General features: G+C 36.4%; 1 protein-coding gene across 1 annotated transcript in view; it reads left to right on the top strand.

The window, feature by feature from the left end:
* The window catches only part of Lrp1b (LDL receptor related protein 1B), a 1,800,012-nt gene that overhangs the window by 1,130,545 nt on the left and 645,605 nt on the right, over positions 1–23,862 (top strand). The window contains exons 19-20 of the mRNA XM_026778709.1: positions 12,024–12,104; positions 13,183–13,350. Coding sequence (XP_026634510.1) covers positions 12,024–12,104; positions 13,183–13,350 — 249 coding nt within the window. The remainder of the gene's footprint in view (positions 1–12,023; positions 12,105–13,182; positions 13,351–23,862) is intronic.

The following is a 23,862-nucleotide window of genomic DNA, read 5'->3' as shown; positions in this document are numbered from 1 at the left end:
CAGGATAGTATTTTCAACAAAAAAATAAATTAAGCCAGGCGGTGGTGGCGCACGCCTTTAATCCCAGCACTCGGGAGGCAGAGGCAGGCAGATCTCTGGGAGTTCGAGGCCAGCCTGGTCTACAAGAGCTAGTTCCGGGACAGGCACCAAAGCTACTGAGAAACCCTGTCTCAAAAAACCAAAATAAATAAATAAATAAATAAATTAATTAATTAAATTAAAAAAAAACGAAGGAGTTAGACAGAGCAATGGAGCAGAGCATGTGAATATCTTCTCTGGCCTTCAGACTTGCTCACACAGGTACACAAACACTGTGTGTATTTGCAATCTCTCTCCCTTGCTCTCTTAAACACACACATACTCACTCACAAAGCCTAACTAGTTCTCATGAGGACTAAACGGGCAATAACATGCACTTCCAACATTAACTCCAGTATTTAGGGTAATTGTCACACCTCTTTTGATGGTGACTTACTAGCACTACTCTTTCTTTTGATTCCATCACTAGGTTAATATTTGTAGTAATCTGTTTTCCCTAAGTCACTTAAAATGACCTCTTGAAGTCCTCGCCAGTGTGCGTGCTTAGTGAAATGGTACCTTCCTTATCCCAGTGCTTGGAAAGAAGAGCTGAGAGAAAGAAGGCTGTAAATTCTAGGCCAGCCTGGTTTACATAGTAATTTCTAAATCACCATGGACTCAAGAGAGACTTTATTTCAAGGAACACAACAAACGAATGAACGAATACCTTACATACCTAAGTCTTCCCAATAGTGACCAACACCTGGAGTTCAATCCCCCTCACTAGCATTGCTTCAAAATATATTTCCATTAAAAAAAAATCTTTACTTCAACTGGATCTTACTCCCTCACTCCTTCCACTCTTCAGTTGGATCTTGGGAGCTCAGTCCAGTGGAAGGAGTGAGAGAATAAAGGAATTCAAGAACATGAGGGTGTCATCCACTGGACAGTTTGCTTGAGCTAATGGGAGCTCAGCAACTCCATCTGGACTAGGAGTTAATGAGCAAGGGAACAACCAAGCCCCTCTGAAGGGGACTGACAGCTGGGGCAGACTGAGGGACCACTGATAGTGACACTGGGATGTGTCTCTACTGCATATACCGACTTCATGGGATCCTATTTTCTTTGGATGTAAACCTTGCTCAGCTTAGATGTAGTAGGGAGGGCCTTGGACTTTCCACAGGAAAGGGTGCATGGAACTCCCTTAGGGTTGGAGGGGTGGGAGGGAGAGAGAGAGAGAGGTCTGGGAGGATGGGAGGGAGTGGGAATTTGGATTGGTACTTTTTTAAGTAATAATAAAAAAGAAAGAAAAAATATTCACAGTGATTGAGTTGATGGTATATCTATGGATACTATTGAGGCAATATATGTCTATTGTTTCATATGTCAATGGTTACAGATTGGATCCAGTGCAGGTTTCAAGCTCTAACTGATGTTGTCTATCTTTTTCTTTAAATGAAACCTTACAAATAAGGACGAGTGCTGTGATTTATGACTGTTCACTAGTTGTCATCAGGCCTGATGGGAGTCAACACTACTGCCTTCAGCTAGATTCAGCCCTTAAAATATTACAATTTCTTTTCTTTTTATAAGATTTTATTGTTTTTAATTATGTGTGTGTATGTGTGTCTGCATGTGTGTACATTTGAATGCCGTTCCCAAGGAGACCAGAGACATTGGATTACCTTCTAGCTGGAGTTACAGGAAGGTGTGAGCCATTTGACACATTCTGGGAGCCAGACTCCGGGCCTTCACAAGAGCAGCCCAAGCTCTTAACCACTGAGCCATCTTTCCAGCTTCCACGGAAACATTTTTCTTAGTAGACCAGCTTTAATCTTTCTAATGCACACTTGCGAGCACTAATTTGAATCCAGGTTTGGACAATATGAGGATACAAAACAGTTCATTGGGAACTTTTACTCTTTTTTTTTTTTTAATACATGAGTGGGAAGTTCGAGAACTAGACTAGATAAGAGTGAGGCCTCTGAAGCCATGTGCAAAGCTGAAGATTAAGGTCAAGTAAGTGCATGGGGTTCAGGGTTCAATCCCTAATGCACCTCAAATCAAGCAGGAGCAGAATCCATGTTATAATCATAACCACATCTGGGTCCAGACACGCACTGTAAAGAGAGCAGCTGTTCTGTGATAAGAAAAAGCTCTGAGTGCCATTCAGTCCTATTTCTATGTATTATACTTTCACTCTGTCCCCTTTTCCCTCAGAATGGGAGCACTGTTCCTAGGCTGGCCTTGAACTTGAAACTTCCCTACAGTGGTTGCAAAGTAAATGGTATTTCAAGAAAGTGCAGCCTTGCCTAGCTTGCCTGCTTTCCTTGTTCATGAAAAGAAAGGGAAATGCCTGCCTAGTGTAAGCAGAATTGTGACCTGAGCCTTCCAAGAAACCATGGAACACAGATCCCGGAAACCCTTCTCATTCCCTTTGCTCTGAAAAGTTCCTATGTACTCTAAAGTCCATTTTTCTTTCTTTTTTTTTTAATATTTTTTTTTATTGAGAAAAGGAGAAAAAAAAAGACAAGTTTCCACCTCCTCCCAGCCTCCCATTTCCCTCCCTCTCCTCCCACCCTTCCCCCCTCCCCCCACTCCTCTCCCCCTCCCTCTCCAGTCCAAAGAGCAGTCAGGGTTCCCTGCCCTGTGGTAAGTCCTAGGTCCTCCCCCCTCCGTCCATATCTAGGAAAGTGAACATCCAAACTGGCTAGGCTCCCACAAAGCCAGCACATTACATAGGATCAAAACCCCGTGCCGTTGTCCTTGGCTTCTCATCAGTTTTATCCCATGCTTTTTCAGTCACAGTCCAGCTGGCCTTGGTGAGCTCCCAATAGATCAGCTCCACTGTCTCTGTGGGTAGGTGCACCCCTCGTGGTCCCGACTTCTTTGTTCATGTTCTCCCTCCTTCTGTTCCTCATTGAGACCTTGGGAGCTCAGTCCAGTGCTCCAGTGTGGGTCTCTGTCTCTATCTCCATCCATCACCAGATGAAGGTTCTATGGTGATATGCAAGATATTCGTCAGTATTGTTATAGGATAGGGCCATTTCCGGTTCCCTATCCTCAGCTGCCCAAGGAACTAACTGGGGACCTCGGCTTGGGCACCTGGGAGCCACTCCAGTTTCAAGTCTCTTGCCAACCCTAAGGTGGCTCCCTTAACTAAGAATTGTGCTTCCGTGCTCCCCTATCCAACCTTCCTTTATCCCAATCCTCATTTTTCCCCAAGTTCCCCCCATCCTCCCCTTCTCCCTTTTAAAATGTCCCCGTGTGCTCTAAACTCCTTTTGCTCTAAAGAGTCCCAAATTTCAAACTAGCAGCAATGACGCTGATAACAAAGTAACAGATTCCTTCTGCCTACACACAGTTACAATGAATTTTTGGTTTGTTAGGATTAGTATGAGAAAAAGATGATGCAATGTTGCACAACATATTAATTTTACATGTTATTTAAATTCAAGGAATATATCTCACAATAAAAATTTTCATTTTTGTTCTCTTCAAGAATGTGATATTCTTTACACACACACATACACACAAAAAGACATACACATGCCAGAGAAGAAAATTTTGAGAAATATAGCCTTATAACATGTGACAAAATTAATTTACTTGTGATAATCAATCCATGTTTATTTTTACTTTAATATGAATGTATATGAGGTAATAATCATTTATCTGTCACATTTTATTGAATATTTTTACCTCTACTAAAACTAATTCCTTCAATTACTTCTTAGGATGACAAATATGACGATATTGTTTACTAGCTTTAGGGTTGAATTAAGCATAGATTTTCTTAAGTACCAATTATTCATGCTGCCAGGAAGAGCAGCCACTTTTAGATATGATCTCATTCTTAAGGTTTGAAAATGTTTACTTCACTAAAATGTGAATTAACAATAATAATAGTAATAAATATTGATAAGAGTAGTAATAACAGCACACAAAGAGGCCTTATGGTTTCAGTTTTCATGTTCCTAGTTCTGTCGCATCAGTATTCACTCATGTGGAGAGGATGCTATCAACAAAGCCACGCACACTGATTCTTGACATCTTTACATTTCACAGAAAATAAATACAATATTATACCTTAATTTTCTATTTCATTCATTTACTTGGGACTTCAGATTCATATTTGTATTTCCCAAACTCCTACAATTTAAATGTTGTCCATGATTTTGAGGAATTTTGTTTTCTTTAGATGAGGGCAAAACTCTCTGTTATTATTAGCACATCTATGCCCATACCACTCCTCTCTAACGCTTTCTTCTTGCATTCAGAGTCAGGCTCCTTCTTGATTTTCCTGTGATATTTAGCTGGTTCCTTTACCTTTGTTTAACTCTCCATTTGCTTTGGGAAAGGGAGTTAATGAATTTCTAAAACCTTAACATCCCTTTACTTCTGATTTAATGCTTTGCAATTCTTGCATGTGAAATCCAGTTCATGAGTTGGTTCTTGCTATTCTTGTCTTTCTGCTGTGTTTTGTCTGTTAGCTGATTATTGTTCTTCCTGAATATTAATCAATACTAACATATTCTTATAAAGTGCATTGAAAGCTTTTGAATATGATTTTTTTTTCACTATTTTTTCTCTCCTAGGGTTTTGGATCTTTAATTCTCTGCCTCGATGCTTTATCTCTTTCATTTCTTTCTGCTCTTCACTATGTAGATATGGAAATCTCTTTAGATTTTACAGTTCAGTCAATCTCCTTTTTAAAGTCTGTTCTTTCAACATCTGTTTCATGTATACAATGAAATATTATGCTATCAACTTCCCATTTCACTTTTCTCAATATCCCATATCATTCTACACGACTCCATTCCAAATTCAGGTATTATTCTTTGTTTAAATTTTTCAGACTACCCCATTGCCTCTCCATTTTAGTGTTTCTCTTTTTACTACTATTTTCAGTATGAAAGAAGAGGGTTAGAAACTGAAAGTAAATGGTTTAGGCATGGAAGGAGGCAGGAAGTAGATTAACTAAAACTAAGGACACTAGAAAAAAAACTTAAGAACACACAACAGCAAACTAATTTCAAAATATAATGTCATTATTTTAACTTGTAATTCTAAGAGTAATTTTTAATTTCAAATGTCTTAATTGTTTTCTTTTAATGTTTGACTTTTTTTTTCTTAGTTTTTAGTTTTTTGAAACAGAGTATCTCTGTATAGCTTTGGAGTCTGTCCTGGAAATCACTCCCTAGACAAGGGTGGCCTCAAACTACAGAAATCACTCTGCGTCTACCTCCCACATGCTAGAATTAAAGTTGTATGCCACCAACACCTAGTTGCCTTTATTTCTTAGAGTTTTTGTCTTGACCATTTAAATAAATTTTACCTGAATTTCTTACATTAATCATCTGATTTCATTAAGTAATCTTTACAGACATAGTACTGCCTAAATATTTGAAGATCTTATCAGGCTACTCCTGTTTTGATAAATCTGTAAACATTACTGATCAAATATTTTATTCCCTTTTTTATACTTTTATAAAAGTTGTGTTTTTAATTTTGAATTTTGAGAACATTTATAGTTTGGATATGATTCTTCTACATCTGGGATCTTCCTGTGTGGCTGTATATAGTCATATATTCTATGAGCACTTTGATATATTTTATTAAAGTCTTAGATTAACTTTTATCTTTGTTTTTCATATGGGAATATTTCAACTTGTAAAGTAGGTTTGTGAAACAAGTGAGATGGGCATTAATTTCCAGAAAAGACCATTTTATTCACTCACAGTCTAGGTTTCTCAGCTGACAATGTTTATACTACAAGGCAACACTAATTGACCATAGGTAGGATTAGACTTTCATAAACTACGGTCATGCTGTGATCCACCTTCTAAGTGGAATTAAAGTACTGTGTCCTTTTCAATATTGACATTAATATTCAAACTTCTCCATTTATATGCAAGCACCAAGCAATGCAGAGTTCGCTCATTACTTTTTTTGAGGACACTCTCCATCTATCTTACACTTTTTTACTCTTTTGGAAACATATTAAAGTATTTGCTGTTTATTTTCTCCTTGGCTGTTTTATTGTTAGAACAATTTACTGTTTTTTCCTGAACTTTTGTTCATTTTCTCCTCACTCACTCTCCCAAACCTATCCCACCCCATCTGTGAAGAACCTCCTGCTGAAATTCATTCTTTTTCTCCAAGAATTAATGCATTTTCACTTCAGGGTTTTCTGAGATCTGAGTCTTGTGTGATGTAGACCACCCCAATGCCTTCCCTCCTGGTCACCTGCTTTAGCATGGATATTTCAATCACATTAGCTTTATGTTGCTTCCTTCAGAAGAATGTTAACACTGCCCAAAAGAGATTTTTAATGTTTCTGCGCTTTGCAGAAAGACACATTGTCCTTTGTTTTTGATAGGCACATTTGGACAGATGTTCTCTAACTTGAAAATGTCTTAACCAGAAGTCCCTGTAATATGCACAGCCTGCAGATCAACCATGATGTAGAACAGAGCTCCTGAAATTCACGCAGGACGTCTGTTAGCCTACAGCTGAACAGAATCATCTGAAGCTTATCTTCTGATGAACTGCTTTGTATCTCCTATGTCTGCTTAAATACTTGTATCCAAAAAGCCCTCTGGCAGCCCAAAGGCAGTGTCTACTTCTCCCTTCCTGACTGTCACTGGCCAGCACTTTTTGTACTGATGGGGAATGTTTCTCAACCCTGTATTACACGGAAAAATCCCAGTCAAGGGTATTATATGCACTGCCTTTATGTGATCAATCATTTGATAGTTTTGAAAGTCATGTGTTTAGTCATTTTCCAAATATTTTTCCTACTAGATTTCTTGCAACTGGGAAAAGAGTATGAGCCCTTGTGTTTCTTGTGTCTGGGGTATCCATCCATCCATTCATTCATTCATTCATCATTCATTCATCCATCCATCCATTCATTCTCCACAATCTATTTCTATAATCTACCACTCTACATATAATAAAGTTCTAAATAAAAATCATAAATGAGAAGACTTTTTCAATAAGTACTGTACACACTAATAAACAAGATCATCCATTAATTACTCATAAGCCAGGTTCTCAACCCAGAATTACCTCTCTATAAAGCTTATAGTCTTTTGGAAAAGAGTTACACCTGTGCCTTGATCACTATCCCCACCCCCAAAAGGAAGAAAGACAGAAAGTAAAAAGAAAAGTAGAAAAGCAGCAAGAAACATAAAATATGGCAATATAGTTTTACTAAAATGTGTTTATATCATTGCATCTTTTAAAATCGGATCTATGGAATAAATCAAATTAAAAGTGAATTCTGTGGTAAATATGTTTACTCCAAATAGTTAATCATGTGAATAACTTTAAAATGCATCTCTTAATGGCTACTACTAGAAAAATGACTTTCACATACACACTGACTATTCTCATTTTACTAGTCATTTATTTAATCTACATTAAATAATAGCAGAATTGCTCTACATCACTAAATCATTTTATAAACAGAAATGTACAATTAACCACAGTAATCTAATTAGACAGACTTCTGAGATAACAAGCCCGATATCAAAATGAAGTAAAAGCAATACAAATAAGTAATCTGTTCCTTATGAGTCCTAGTCTTTGGGAGACGGAGCTAGCAGCAATATCTAAAAAGTGTCTATCAGTAAATACAAAACAGCATGGGTAACTTGAAGAAGCACAATTTCAATTTTCACATCAACAGTTGACTACATACATTACAGCAGGTAAAAATCAGATTTCAAACAAAAGACAGAAAGAAGAGTGTAATTTGGTCTTTCCCCAAATCACACTGCTGTAGCATCATTAAACTTTCTTGGCGATGATAATGGCAATATAGGGCAAAACTCAAGGGTTTTGGTATCAGTGACAGGAAGCCCAAATTTCTTCTGACCCTTGATGCTCTTGTGAAGCATCCTAAGGTGAAGTGTATTATTTGATTCTCACTGGGGTTTGGAGATGACAATGGCAGTGCTCCAGTTTCCAAGTATTAACAAGAAAGGTGGAGTGACCGCAGTCTCCTTAACTTAAGGAATCATCTCTCTAAACCTGGATTCCCACAACATTATCAGCTAATGTCTAATTTTGTATTAATAACTATATATCTATATATACTCACAACCTGGTCATCAAAGTTTTCTCTGTCCTTTGGGTTATGGGCTACAGGATTTTAAGACTTCATTAAATATTACTTTCTAGGGTTCTTTTTAGAGAGAAAGAAAGAAGCAGATACCTAGACAAGAGGGAGAAAATAAACAGAAAAGCCATCTGAAAATGATGGCTCTGAAAACCATCCCCTAAGCCATATGCACTAGACAAATGGAAGATTTTTGAAAGAAAAATTGTAGCTGTTTACAGAATGGCATTCATATCACATGCTAATAAACTTTAAGGCAAAGATATAATAGAAGAACTGTGCAAACGACCTGTAACAATAAAAATAATTTTAACAGCCCATTTAAAATATGTTATGTAGTTAAACTAATCACCAAGATAAAATATAGCTTTCTTTTCTCCACTGTAATTTGAAGAGGATAAAATGTGTGAAATTTTGGTTTGTACTTCCTAATATATTTTGCAGAATTAAACATTAAATATTTCTAAATGAGATACATTTTACACTGAAAGATTTAAAGTCAAAGCATATATGTATATATGACATATGTGCATATATGAAATCAATAAAGCCATATTCATTTATTTGTCAAAAATAAAATTTTATAACAGTATTTTAATGAAATACAATACAAAAGTTAACAAAATATTTAGACACTAATTTCACGTGTTAAAGTAAAACTATATGAAAGAAGGAAATATTAAATTCAAGAGGATTTAGCTATAATTCATGCTTTAGGATGAGGTGTAAATTGTGAGTAGATATCATTACTCTCTGTTAGACACTAGTGGTAATAGTAAGAAATTAGGGATATATATTTTTCTACCCAGTGCTAAATGAAAGCCTCTATATTTAATTTATTCTTCCTAAAATGGACTGCACTTTTTACACTATTATCAAGAAAAAGTTAAGATGAATTTAAGATTTAACATGGTAGTTCTTTACCTTAACTGATGCTAATCACAACATTTTGCCATGCAAGAATAACATCAGAATTTGCTTAAGTGTCAAACTAATGCATGCATGCTGTATGTATGTATGTATGTATGTATGTATGTATGTATGTATGTAGTGCGTTTAACTAGAGTCAACTTTAAATCTTTCTTTCTTTCTCTCTTCCTCTTTTTCTTTCTTTCTCTTTTCTGAGACAGGTTTTTCTCAGTTCTGTAACTCAACACATAGATGAGGCCAGCTGATCAGCAAGCTCCAAGAAGCTTTTAATCTTAGTTTCAGTGCTAGGCCGATAAACATTCCTTCATGCTAGGCTTTCTGTGTGTGAGCCCCAGGGAGCATCCAGTCCCTGCCTTAGCCAATGATGGAATTATAAGTGCAGATAAAAAATTGGGAACAAAAAACTAAAATAATGGGAATATGTGAAAACTCATGTCTGGAAAAATCAGAAAAGTATTCATTGGCATGATGAAGCAATTTATAATATAAAGAAAGTATAATACCATTTTGAGTAGATTATGAATGAAAATTGAAAATGATGTAGAAATTTACTAATAAAGTATATTAGAAGCAGCAATGAGTGGATGGCTTCAGGAAGAGAATTTCAGTGTTGAGAGACATTGGTAATTGTGGGCACATGGGACTTTTCTAAGTCAGAGATACTTAGGGATGGACAATGTGATTGGAATTATCAGTGATTCTCATTTTTGAAAGTTGACAAATATAGTAGGATTGTTTGTTTTTATAATTTTTCTTAAAATTAAGTAGTGCTTAAAATTTTAAAATTAAAAACACAGTGAGATAGGTAGGTGGCTAATAGGAATGTAAAGATGTCATTAGATAAAAATGAAATAAATTAAAGCATTTTGGCCACCTTAAGTGTAGGATGTTCAATCAGCATTTATTTTAGACATATCTTTAAAAGTTGACAGATTACTGATAAAGTTCATGTTTTTTCTCTCAAACATTCTAAGATTCTAAGTAAACTGTTTTAAAGAGAAAACATTAATTATGACTTTACTCACTTTTTCTTGAGATAAAAGGCCTAATTTGGAGAAAGCCACAAATCTTTTTTTATTACTTTAAAAATAATACCAATCAAATTTCCCACTTCTTCCCCTCCTCCCACTTCTGTCTCACTTCCCCCCAACAACTTCCCCCCCATCCGCTTCAGTCCTAAAAGAGGGCAAGGCACCCTGCCCTTGGGAAGTCCAAGGACCTCACCACTACATCCAGATTGAGCAAGGTGTGCATCCAAAGAGAATAGGATCCCCAAAAGCCAGTACATGCAGTAGAGTCAAATCTCAGTGCCATTGTCATTGGCCCCTCAGTCTGCCCCAACTGCCAACCACATTCAGAGGGACTAATTTGATTCCATGCTCGTTCATTCTCAGTCCAGCTTGAGTTGGTGAGCTCCCATTAGCTCAGGCACATTGTTTCAGTGGGTGGACCAACCCCTCGTGGTCCTGACTTCCTTGTTCATAGTCTCCCTCCTTCTGCTCTTCAACTGGACCTTGGGAGCTCCGTCTAGTGCTCCGATGTGGGTCTCTGTTTCTGTCTCCATACGTTGGAGGAGGAAGGTTCTATGGTGATATTCAAGATAGTCATAAGTGTGACTATGGGACAAAGGCCAGTTCAGGCACCCTCTCCTTCACTGCCCAGGATCCTAGCTGGGGTCATCCCTGTGGACTCCTTACCCCTCCAGAGCCAAGCCTCTTGCCAACCCCCAAATGGCTCTCTCAATTAAGATATCTCCCTTCCCTGTTCCCATATCCATCCTTCCTCCATCTCAACCATCCCACTCTCCCAAGCTCTCCGCAACCCTCCCCTTCTCCCCTCTCCCTCCCCCTTTCCCCTTCTTATGTCCTCCACCTCAATGTTCCCAACTTCTGCCAGGTGATCTAGTCTACTTCCAATTTCCAGGTGGATCTATATGTTTTTCTTTGGGTTTACCTTATTACTTAGCTTCTCTAGGATCATGAACTATGGTCTCAATGTCCATTGTTTATGGCTAGAATCCACTAATGAATGAGTACATACCATATTCATATTTTTGAGTCGAAATCCACAAATCTTTTAGTGAATCATTTCCACCATCTATAAACAGGTATATTACTGTTTTCCTAGCAAAACTCTTAGTTCAAATTATTGCCTTAACTCTTCAGCATGATAATTTTTCTCTGGTTACTATTATATTTTTAAAATTTCATTATCATCAGTTCTTATTATGTTAGTACTGATCTCGGGATCTACCAGAATGTTAAAATGGCTAATTGTATTTTATATATTATTTGCCTTTTATCATTATTACTATTTATTATTATTGTGTACAGGATAGGAAAGGAGTGCTTTTTATTTGTTTTAATTTAGTTGATTAAACTAAATTAAGCTTAATAATATAAATTATTTTTCAGGGTTTTGTTCACCTTGTTAGACTCAATTTGGTAGTGTCAAAGTCTTTGTAAACATATGGTAGCAACTGAACTGACTTCATTATTTGATAAATTTATTTCACCTTACATTGTTGGCATCCCTCAGAGGTCAGTGCTACCCTTGAGGATCCTGTGTGGCTCGCTGTATTTAGAAAAGCCCAGCAATCTGGATATGCAGAAGCAGCATTTTGTAGCAGCCCAGTAGAGCCCTGGTTACGATCATTCACTAAGACAAGGTTGGCCCTAAACACATATTTCAGAAAATATGATGAATCCTAGCGACTTTTCATTCAGAGATTCTTCTGGACTTACAGTGGCTGGAAATTCATCGTTTCAGACATGGAAATGTGGTAATCCGTGTCTTTCAGAAGTTATAACCACTGTATTAGTTTTTCTACTGTCCCCTGTGCCTTTGCAGAGGACAAAACTTCTGAACACATTAGTAAATAGGATACAACTCAAATCGACCACAGTCCATCAAACATTTCTTGTTGGTTCTTTTGTATCTTTCACAGAATTCCCAACTTGTGAGCCTCGAACTCAGTTCATATGCAAGAGCGGAAGATGCATCAGCAGTAAATGGCGCTGCGACACTGGCAAGTACCAAGTGCTCACTGCACGGCATGGACTAGATTAGAGCCCAGCTCTCTGGGCTGTCTGGCTTTCTCAAAGGAAGTTTGCAAGCAAACCTTGCAGAGCCAAGCAAAGTGGCTAAGAAAAGTGGTGAGCGGGCAGCTGGCACAGCGCTGGGAATGAGCGTTAAGGATAATGGAGCATGGTATTTGTCCCATGGGGCTTTAACAGTGCTTCATTTTCAGATATTATTTTGGGCATAGGCTAAATCTACAAAGATGAATAAGGAGAACAATTAGGGAAATGACCAGAACAATTTCAGGTTCCCAAACCATTTATATAACCTTGGCAGTTTATGAATTATGGTGCAATTATCTAGATGATCTTAGCTCTGTCACCTTGCTTTTTATGTACAAGTAATGTTTTTCTCCTGTACTTAATTGTATCATTATGCCAAGTCGTTCTGAATGCAGGCAACTGAATATTATATTAATCAATGTCATTTAGTTCCATTTAATCCACTGTGTTTGAATGTCCCCCTCCTCTCCCTCTTGCAATGATCAACACTGAGTATGAATCTTTTCTAATTGAACATACAGTTCCCATGTACAAATCCAGTTGGGTAGGTAGCAAGGGAGGAATGAACAAGAAATCATCTTGTCAGAGCATAGACACAAAGGCGCTGGGTAGAACATGCAGCGACAAGTTCTGAGGCACATAAACGGTAGCTTCAGGACGCAATTTCACCATAATGCTTCTGCACTGTATCACTTATAATTCCCAGAGTCACCACTTTCTGCTTAGTCCTTGTGGCGGTGAGGCAGTTAGTTGGTGGTTAGTTATTTATAAACCAATTAGATTTTAAGATGCAAAATCCAAAGTCGGTGCTTTCTTTCTCTTGGTTTTGCATTTGCTATTAAACCAGAAGAGATGTGATGTCAGTGTAAAATGAGACTAATTGGCTGTTCATGGGAAATGTTGCTCATGAGTGTATCTTTCCTTTTCCAAAACTGTAAGCAAATTCTGCATAGAAAATGTTATAAACCTAAGAGAAATGTTCTTCCAAGTTACTTTTTACTAGCTTTTGATGTTTCTTTCCAGATGATGACTGTGGGGACAGGAGTGATGAGGTGGACTGTGTGCACTCTTGCTTTGATGACCAGTTCAGATGTGCCAGTGGCCGGTGTATCCCAGGGCATTGGGCCTGTGATGGTGACAATGACTGTGGAGACTTCAGTGATGAAACACACGTCAATTGTACAAAATTGGGTCAGTAATTTTTATAAAACTGTGTAATATAAGTATAGGTTGATTCATAATTTAACTATTTAGAGTATATTATTAAATCACAATTGAACAGCTCATCACATTAATAATACACATGAAGAGTAGGTTAACATTACCTTTGCCCTTCTGTTTTTAACTTTTTTTCTTTTCTCCTTCCTGGTTTCTTACTTCAGTTGTGCCCACTGCTGGGTTTATTTTTGTGGTTGTGGCTTTCTACATTCATTAAATGCTTTGGAACCATTATTCTAACCTCATAAAAATTTTAAAGTGCCTCTAAAAGGAACAAAAATCATACACAAGTATAGTTTTACTTTGATATTATGCCAAATCTCTTCTCTTGAGTTTTGAGACAAATATTGAGTAATAGATCTAATTATCCACAGTTCCAGATAATTGACTATCACAAATAAAGAGAGCAAAGAGCTTAGGACTGTGGTTCTGAGCATATCTGTGATAAAACAGACCCTGTCAGCAGCATGTCTTGCTTTGTAAAATATAATCTACCATCAGATATACTAGTGTGTCAAAAAACAATATTGTAATCACAGCTTGTAAAACAATAACAGTGTTACCTTTATCATTTAACAGACAATTTTTACTAAGAGAATTTCTTTATTAATTCCATAAATATTATTCAGTACTAAAAGCTAACTAAAATGATTAAGAATCCATGGCCTCTCTTTAAATGTGTGACATGCACGTGTATGAACAATAACATGCTTTATTTAAGGTGTTGGACTCTAACGAGTCAGTTACACTGTGGAAACTTAGTTTTCAAAGACTTTCTCGAATAACCACATCTGTCTTCTCCAAACATTTGAGATCTCATATGGCTGTTAATATCTCACGGATATTCTTCCGTGTGGTTTTCTCTCTGTCATTGAAAAGAATGGCTAGCTCTGCATCCTGTGTTTTTAAAAGTAGGTCCCTGGCTTTTCTGCAGATTTGCCAATTGATTCATTTTATTTGGTCTGCGTTATTAGAATCATAGGAATGATCCAAAATGGCTGTTCAAGGTCCTTGAGCTCTGAGGCAAGGTGATATAAGTACTTACATTGTTGGTCTCAACATGATTTATAATGGTTTTCTTTTGGGGGGGAGGGGGTGAACAAAATAGAAACTAGAAAGGAAGCAGAAAACTACTAAGAAAATTTTTCATGTGGACATTTGAATTGAATTGTCTTTGAATCAGGAGAATGTTGAATTATTGAGGGAGCTAATATTAAATATGATCTGTCTCTTAGTCTTCATTATGTGATATCCTTATGTCCTCTCTCCCTTTCTTTCCCTTGCCTCTCTTCTGTCATTCTCTTCTTCTTCTTTCTCCCATTGTAGTTGTTGCCTGAGAATATGACAAATGAAAATTCTTATTCCTAACTGTGCATAGAAAATAATTACTTGGAGATAGTTTTCCTCTTTTATATTAAGTATTACAGCATTCATCTAGAGGGTAATTGACATCTCATTAATGCACTGCAGTTTAGCTCATTTGCCCTCCTCACAGATGTCTCTTCAGGCTTCTCGTAGGGTATGCATCTGTGGCATGCTGGCGATGCCCCATAATATGCTAGGAAAGATAAATTGCCGAGAAATTAATTTATTTTCACCTAGAAACAAGATCTTATCCCTCTTTTCTATGCATATTTGTTAAAGAGACAATTGCACTTTACAAAGTTTGAAAAGATACGTCAGCCTCACAAATACCCATAGCCTCTTATAGACTCTAGAGTGTTTCCGGTTGAATTATCATATGAACAAAGACATTTTAATTTTGTTTTGTTTTCTTTTTTGAGACAGGGTTTCTTCGTGTAACCACCCTAACTGACCTAGAACTCAATCTGTAGACCAGGTTGGCTTTGAACTCACAAAAATCTTTCTGTCTCTATCTGCCCCTGCGTCCTTAGTACTGGGATTAAAATCTTCATGCCCCACTGCCTGGCTGAGACATTTCACAACAACTTCTTTCTCACAACAACTCAGTTGCTCCGCATATTGCTATAAAGGCCAGACTGCCAATGTGACCGTCTTACCATGTGGAACACTATGGCAATGATTCATGGACATGTTTCAAGAAACATGAGAGAATTTGAGTTATAAACTATACAAGGATTCTTTAACCAAGAAGGCTTCATGATGACACCTGGACACAGCAATTGAGTAAAGCTGAATTTAGGATGGCTTCAAGACAAGAGAGTCCCTTACTTTTCACCCTCTATTATTTTGATTACACTTTCTGGTACAGAAGTTATGAAATGTTATTGACATATAGTATGGAAGTTATTATCACACGTAAGACTTATGTGGAGAGTGACAAGGTAGAGATTTGATGTAATTAGTCCCATAGTTCAATTTCAAAACCTGCTGTGGAAGAAAGAGCAGGAGTTTCTGGCTTGAGTTTAAAGACTAGCTGTCAAAGCTCATTAAATCCCCCCAAATAATTGCTTAGCACTTTGCTCTACACTTCCTGTAAGACAGAGCATATGGTGAAGTCCCTCTTGACTCAAGTTTTTTTTCGAGGGAATAAAACAGTTCACAATTGGAATAGTTTATGTAGAATATCCATTTCATAAAATTTCATATAATTCTTACTCAGTTTGTGTTCTCTGTGATATTACATTCAGAAAGAAAGTATTTCTATGGCCATGGTGGATTTTTCATCACAATGTGATAAGCAACTCTAACAGAAATAGTTCTCTTTGGTGTTAATGAGCATCTCACCCTTTGTCTCTTAATTTTCTTTTGTTTGCGTTGCTCATTTTATAACTTTCTATAGTCAAAGAACACAGTGACTTCATAAAACATTGTTGTTATACACATACACACACACACATGAAAGAGAGAGTTAAGATAGAGTAGGTAAGACAGAAGGACACAAGAGAGAGAAGGAGAAGGAGAAAGAGAGTCAATTTCATTAATAGAAAGTCATCCACAAGAGTTCCATCCTTTGATTTGGTTTCTGTCTTTCTTCACTTGTCCTGAACTTTATGTTTTGCTCTGCCATATTTCCCCTGTCATAACCATGACCTTTGCATTTTGTTGATTTCAGTTGTCCTAGGTGAATAGTTTTTGATTTGTCTATTTTTTAAAAAAGACCTAGTTGTACTCATAGAACTTAGTATAGAAGTGCTTGAGAAACCAAGCATGGCTGTGTACTTAGGTAGTGAAAGGTTCATACAACAAAGATCATTTACATGTGTTTTACTTACTATCTGATAAAACATCATGACCAAGGTGACTTACAGAAGAATGAGTTTGTGGGGACTTACATGTTCAGAGAATGCATCCATGACCGTCATGGCAAGCAGCAGACAGACAAAGGGAAAGAAGGAGGAAGGTAGAGAGGGAGAGGAGAGGAGAGAGAGAGACAGAGAGAGAGAAATGGGAATGGTATTAGCTTGTCAAACCTCAAATCCCAGCCCCAGAGACACAGTTCCTCCAAAAAGGTCACATTTCCCTTCCCTAATCCTTCTTAAACAGGGCATGAACCATTCAAATATATGAGCATAGATGAGCCTATGAGGGTCGTTCTCATTCAAGCTCCCACAATATGTAAACATATACTGTCAAAGTGAGATCAGTTGCTTCTTATAAGTGTACAACTCTGCATATGAAATAGTAGAAGAATAACTTTGAATAATCTTGATAAGCATAAATACAAATGCATAAAATAATTATGATTTCACTTTGACAGCTTTTATTTAAATTATGTAACACTCTACTCAGGCCTTTTTCAAAATCTTACTTTCATTCCACTCTTGGTATAAAACACTGCTAATACCTTTGCATGATTATTTCTCTGTTAGTCTCCTCTGGAAATCTTTTTAGAGTTAATATCCAATAATTTGTCATGTTCATAATAGAAGAGGTGACACGTTTTTCTTACAAGTTTAGATTTCACCTAAACTTTGAAATTTTTCTTAAAAGCAATTTAATAATTTTCACGTATTTGAATTCTACATTTTAAAGGGACATCTAGATGATTGTGATTTTTTTACCATTGTTTCTAATGCCTCCTGTGCAGCTTTTAGAAATACTTACTACCTGCTGCACTAAGTCAACCAGTTGATTGATTTTGATTAATTCTGTGACAGGTGATCTCTTATTTATATAGCAAATACAGTGCAAATGCAAATTGAAAATTGTGTGTGCATGGATCTTCAGTGTTGATTTATTACCAGCAATGCTTGATCTAATCCATTAGGCAATCATGTAACCTGTTAATACATGTGCTCACACACATTCACATTCCTCCGCCCACATGGTTATTTTTATTCTGATCTAACCATCATTCTTTCTGCTTTGAAAACATATGTTGTTCTTTCCTTTGGTCCATTTCCTTAATAATTCTTTCATCTCATGTTTTGTTGTTTCTAAATTATAAATAGAAACCAGGATAATCTCATCTTATCCTCTACCTTTGTGGCCATGGGTTCTATTTAATGTACAGCAAATAACTGTTGAATATAAGTTTTATTTTTTTCTGGAACACAGAATTTTTTTTTAAATTTATTTATTTATTAAGGATTTCTGCCTCCTCCCCGCCACCGCCTCCCATTTCCCTCCCCCTCCCCCGATCAAGTCCCTCTCCCTCATCAGCTTGAAGAGCAATCAGGGTTCCCTGACCTGTGGGAAGTCCAAGGACAGCCCACCTCCATCCAGGTTTAGTAAGTTGAGCATCCAAACTGCCTAGGCTCCTCCAAAGCCAGTATGTACAGTAGGATCAAAAACCCATTGCCATTGTTCTTGAGTTCTCAGTAGTCCTCATTGTCCGCTATGTAAGTCCGGTTTTACCCCATGCTTTTTCAGACCCAGGCTAGCTGGTCTTGGTGAATTCCCGAAAAATCATCCCCATTGTCTCAGTGTGTGGGTGTACCCCTCGAGGTCCTGAGTTCCTTTTCCTTGTCAGAACTCATGTCATCTTTATTTTGTCTCTATGGGTAATGATATGCTGGGATGTAGATAAACGATGTATAAGATCCTGGGATATACATAATCATATGCAAGATTATATGTATTTATCCGGTTCTGCTCATCTATTTCAGTAAACTGTCATTTTCACTTATCTAGTAATTATTCGCAATCTCAGCCCAGGGTTCAATAAATTAAAAGCGCAGGATATTTCTCTTATATGGTGTTCTTGCACTTCTATATGGTTGTTAGTACATTTAAAATCATTTTTGCATCTGCTTTGTAAGTCGCAAATAACATTGAGGAAAGGTAAGTGTTGATAAAACGGGGATAGAAAAATAAGAAAATGTGTTGGTAACTGAGTTATCACCAGGTACTTTGCATTTCTGACTTGTTTAGGACATCCAATACCCATGACTCACAAGATCAAGATAGTTGTATAGAAGTCCACAGTTTGAGCTCTTCATAAAGATCATGTGTTTCTGCTATATCCAGCTGTTCAGATTGCTATTGAGCATATTCTGTTTGTTCCAACTTTGTATGACTTAAGACATATATTATTCACAAGTAATTACTCTCCTACTTGGAATGATATTCTTGGTTCTATGTAAAGATGAGAGATGGAAACACCTTTCTTTTTACTACAGTCCAATCTAATGAAATTCTCAATGGGTGCCCTACAGACTCTGACCTTTATACTAAACAGTAGCAATAAGTAGATATGACCTTCCTTTAAATTTTAATCTCCTTTATCCCTCCCAATCCATCTTATTAAATCGATTCTGGAGCCTTTCAAGTGGAACAGCTATGGACATTCCTACACAGACAATTTTAATGTCTCTCCCCAAAAATGTTTTCTTATCATAAGAGGTCTTTTTTATAGACATAAAAAATTAGGAAGCTGGGAGAAGACCACAGACCATTGAGCTGAATTATTTTGTCTCACAGATAAGGACATGTATTCATCTAAACAACCCCTATCCCTCTGAGTGTGTAAAGAACTGGTTTTCTGTGTAAGAAATATTGAGGCTCATGCCTTTGAACCAGAAAGATATTTTCAACAGAGTTAGACTGTAATGAAACATTGACAATACCACTAACCAACCAAAGCAAAACCAACATTCTACCAAGTAGGATTTGGGTACTCAGAACAGTTGTCTAAACCTGATAGTAACTGAAAATTCAGGTTACTTATTTAGTAATGGGGAAAAAAGCAATTCAGAAGGAACAAAACTTTTGATCTCCCACCCACACCATAGACACCCCAGTGAAATAGTCAAATAAGCAGTAGAATTCAGTTTTATCCATGTAGGAAACAAAATACCAAAATTTACTTTAGTAGTTACAATAAGCCACCCTGTCATTTTTCTTTCATGAAAACCTTCAAAGGGTAGTTTCTAATTTTTTCTAAAGTTTGCGAAAATGACAGAAAAGTTTGATGCATCAATGGTTAAAAATGAATACTAAAAATATACCTGCACAAGGTTCACTCCCTACCCATCTATAGGGTACCTTCTCCTCAGAGCACACAAGCAGGACAGCAAGGGTATATCTTTTTCACTTATTCTGTTAATTTGGAGACCGACCCAGAATCTGGCCATGTGGTGACGCACTTGCATATTTTTTGCTATTTTAAAGCTGATAAGGGTTTTCCTTTTCTTCTTATATGAACATTTATTACAGCAAGTTCCCCCTCAGTTTCACCATTGTTCACCTTTTGTATTGTTTTGTGATGAAATCTTGAATTTCATTTCCTTTTTCCCTTTTGTGTACATTCTTTTATTCCTCTTTCTTGCTGTTTTTGTGATTTAGAGATTCTACCTGGATGTTTGAAGTTACACAAATTCAATTTGCAAAAAAAAAAAAGAGGAAAAATACTAATTTATTTAGAAACGAGAGAGAAAGAGGGGCATGGCTCATGTATGATGGTCCGAGAATAATTGTGGGGAGGGCAAATTCTCTCCTTCCACAGTATATTCAGAAGAACTAACTAGGGTTGCCATATTTGCACTGAAACGTAGCACCCAAGCTTTACTGCCAAACCTGCATGCCTTCTGTGTAGCCTGGGTGACAGGGAGGTCTGCCTGTACAACTCTCATTAGAGACAGACATGGTCCTGCTGTTTCCTCCTCCAACACCTTTCCTGAGATTTTTGTTCTAAATAAATCTACCAGTATGCATGGAGGAAAACAACAAAATCACTGCCAGTAATTCTCGGTATATTTGACTGAGAAAGAAGTGTAACTTTAAACATGAAGGAATTTGCAAATCAAGTATTGACAAAAATCATAGTAATATTTTTCCTCGTCTTAATGAAAGTATAAATTGCTCCCTCACAAAATAAAATTCAATGTAAATTTAAGTTTTGCTAAATGTTGATAAAAATACATGTGTTTTCAATGAAATATAAACTGCATGGATTAACTTTATTCTCTCACAGATTGATTTGTTTTCTTTGGAAACTGTTAATACTGAGATATCAAAACAATGTTAATTACTAATGGATTTTATCTATAAGAAAACATTGTTTTCCAAGATAAATTATATCTTTAATTTCATTTGAACTTTAATACTGCAAACACTTTCACATCAATAGCAAAGAAATCTCAAAGGATTTTCTTCAATTACTAAGAAAAAGATCACTTTTGTTTTTCTTCCTTTTATTGAAAACTGAATCTTTTTTCTTACAATATATCCTGATTACAGGTTCTTTACTCTCTACTCCGTCCAGTTCCTCCCCACTCCTCTTCCCTCTGGGTCTACTCCCTTTCTGTCTCTCATTAGAAAGGAACAGGCTTCTAAGCGATAACGACAAAACATGACAAAAAATATAGTACAATAAAACAGAAACTATTTTCTTTAAGGTAGACAAAGCAACACAAAAGAGTTGAAAAGATCCCCAATATTAGGCACAAGAATCAGAGACCCATTCATTTACATTCTCAGGGATCCCATAAATACATTAAACTGAAATCTATAATATATAGAGGACCTGATGCAGACCCTTGTCTGTTCTGTGCTTGCTGCTTCAGTTTCTGTTAGTTATTATCAGGATTGATCATCTGATCTGAAGAACCTTGATCTCTGGGTTTCCTCCATCTCCTCTGTCTTTCTTTCTGCCTCCTCTTCTATAGGGTGCACTGAGCTCTGAGGAGAGGCACTCAGTTCCCATACCATCCCTCAAATGCCCCTCAGTTTTACTTGTGTCTTCTCTTATTCTTTCCCTTAACCTTGTGTCTCCTTCTCTTCCCCACTCTTACCCCATTAACTTGCTCTCTGTCCCCAGTCCACCACAGAATCCAGTACAGTTCCCCTTTCCATGGGAGATCCATATATTCTAGTCCCGTCTATACCTAAGACTCTAGGTCTACAGATTGTAAGTTGGTTATCATTTATTTAATATCTCATATCTACATATAAGTGAATATATACAATATTCTGTATCTGCATTGCCTCATTCAGACTTTTTTTATATTCATTCATTGCTTATAAATTTCTTGTCAGTTTTTTTTAATGACTGCATAATTCTCAGTCTTTTCTAAATGTCCAGTATTTTCTTCATCCACTCTTCTGTTGAAAAAGATCCAGCTTCTTTCCAGTTTCTGGCTACTATGAGTAGAACAGAAATTAAAAGAGTGGACAAAGCGTCCTTGTCATAGGATGAGTGTTCATTTGTATATGTCAAAGATTGTTATAGCTGGATTGTGAGGTATACCAATTTTCAACTTTTCTGAGGAATTGCCATATTGATTTGCATAGTGGCTGTACATATTTTTACTACAGTCCACAGTGAATGAGGGAACACTCATCATTATTCTATCCTTATTCCATATCCTCACCAACATGAGCTGTCACTTCTGTTGTTGATGACTGCCATGCTGACCAGCATGAAATGTAATCTCAATGTCATGTTGATTTTTATTTCCTTGATGGCTAAGAATGTTGAACTTGAAGTGTTTCTCAGTCATTCAAAATTCCTCTAGTGAAAATTGTTTGTTTGTTCCTATACCCCATTTTTAAATTAAATTATTTGGAATTTTTGGCATCTAGTCTCTTGAGTTCTTTATATAGAGAGAATATTACTCCTCTATCATATGGGAAGCTAGAAAAAAATCTTTTCCTATTTTGTAAGCAGCCAATTTGTCCAAAAGATGGAGTCCTTTGCCTTGGAAAAGTTTTAAATTTCATGAGGTCCATTCATTATTTGTTGACTTTAGTGCTTCTACTATGTGGTTATTATTAATACAACTTGAAATTGGAAGTGATAAAACCTTTAGCAGTTCTTTTATTATCATTTTGATATATATTTTTTGTTGTTCTATATGAATTTGAGAATTGCCCTTTCAAGGCCTGTGAAGAATTTTGTTGGAATTTTTATAAGGATTTCAATGAATCTGGAAATTGCTTTTGGTTGATGGCCATTTTACAATATTCATCCTATATATCAGATTCATAGAATGGGAGAGATCTATCCATTTTCTGATAGCTTATTCAATTTTTGTCTTCAAAGACTTTAAATTTTTCTCATATCATTCTTTCACTTGCTTGATTAGAGTTACCCTAAATTATTTTATACTATTGAAGGCTATTGTAAAAAGTGTTAGTTTCCTGATTTCTCTTTCAGTATATTTGTCATTTGTATGAAAGAACATTATTGCTCTCTGTGTCAATTCTGTATCCAAATGCATTGCTGAATCTATCAGCTTTAGAAGTTTCCAGATGGAATTTTTCAGAACACACATGTTCTTCATTTCTGATTTGGGTAATTTGGATATTTTCTATGTATCTTGTATTTGGATAATGGTCAGGCTATCCTTCTGATTTTCTCAAGGAACCAATTCTTTGTTTTGTTGACTCTTTGTATTATTCTCTTTATTGCTGTTTTATTTACTTCAGGCCTCAGTTTGACAATTTCTTACCTTCAACTCCTTGTGGGCATACTTTCTTCTTTTTATTTCAGAGCTTTCAGATGTTGAGTAAATTGATAGTATGAGATCATTCTGGGGTTGTTTTTTTTTTTGTGAAGGCACTTATAAACTTTCCTTTTAGCATTGCTTTCATTGTGTCCCATAAGTTTGCTTATGCTGTACATTTACTTTCTTTGAATTCCTGTGGAAAGCCTTTCATTTCTTTATTTCTGTCTTGACCTATTTTTCATTCAGTAGAAAATGTTTCAGATTCCATTAGTTTGTAAGCTTTCCACTGTTTCTGTTGATTTTCAGATTTAGTGTCATTCATAGGATACATGGAGTTATTTCTATTTTCTCATATCTGTTGAGACTATTTTTTCTAAGTATGTGGTCATTTTGGGAGAAAATTCCTTGAAATCCTGAGAAGAAGGTATATTCTGTTGCATCTAGGTGAAATGTTCTCCAACTATCTATTGTCTTCATTAGGTTTATGACATCTGTAATATCCAGTATTTCTCTGTTTAGTTTTTGTCTGGATGACCTGTTCACTCGTGAGAGTGGGTTGTTGAAGCCTCCCACTATCTGTGTGTGTGTGAGGATCAAATACATAATTTAAACCATGATAATTTTTTATAGACTTGAGTTTATATGATTTTGAAGAATAGATGTTAAGAAT

The sequence above is a fragment of the Microtus ochrogaster genome, chromosome 4, assembly GCF_000317375.1.
Source record: "Microtus ochrogaster isolate Prairie Vole_2 chromosome 4, MicOch1.0, whole genome shotgun sequence".
In the NCBI taxonomy this organism is placed as follows: domain Eukaryota; kingdom Metazoa; phylum Chordata; class Mammalia; order Rodentia; family Cricetidae; genus Microtus; species Microtus ochrogaster.
The sequence above is the reverse complement of the archived record's forward strand: the minus strand, read 5'-3'. Positions and strand labels throughout refer to the sequence as shown.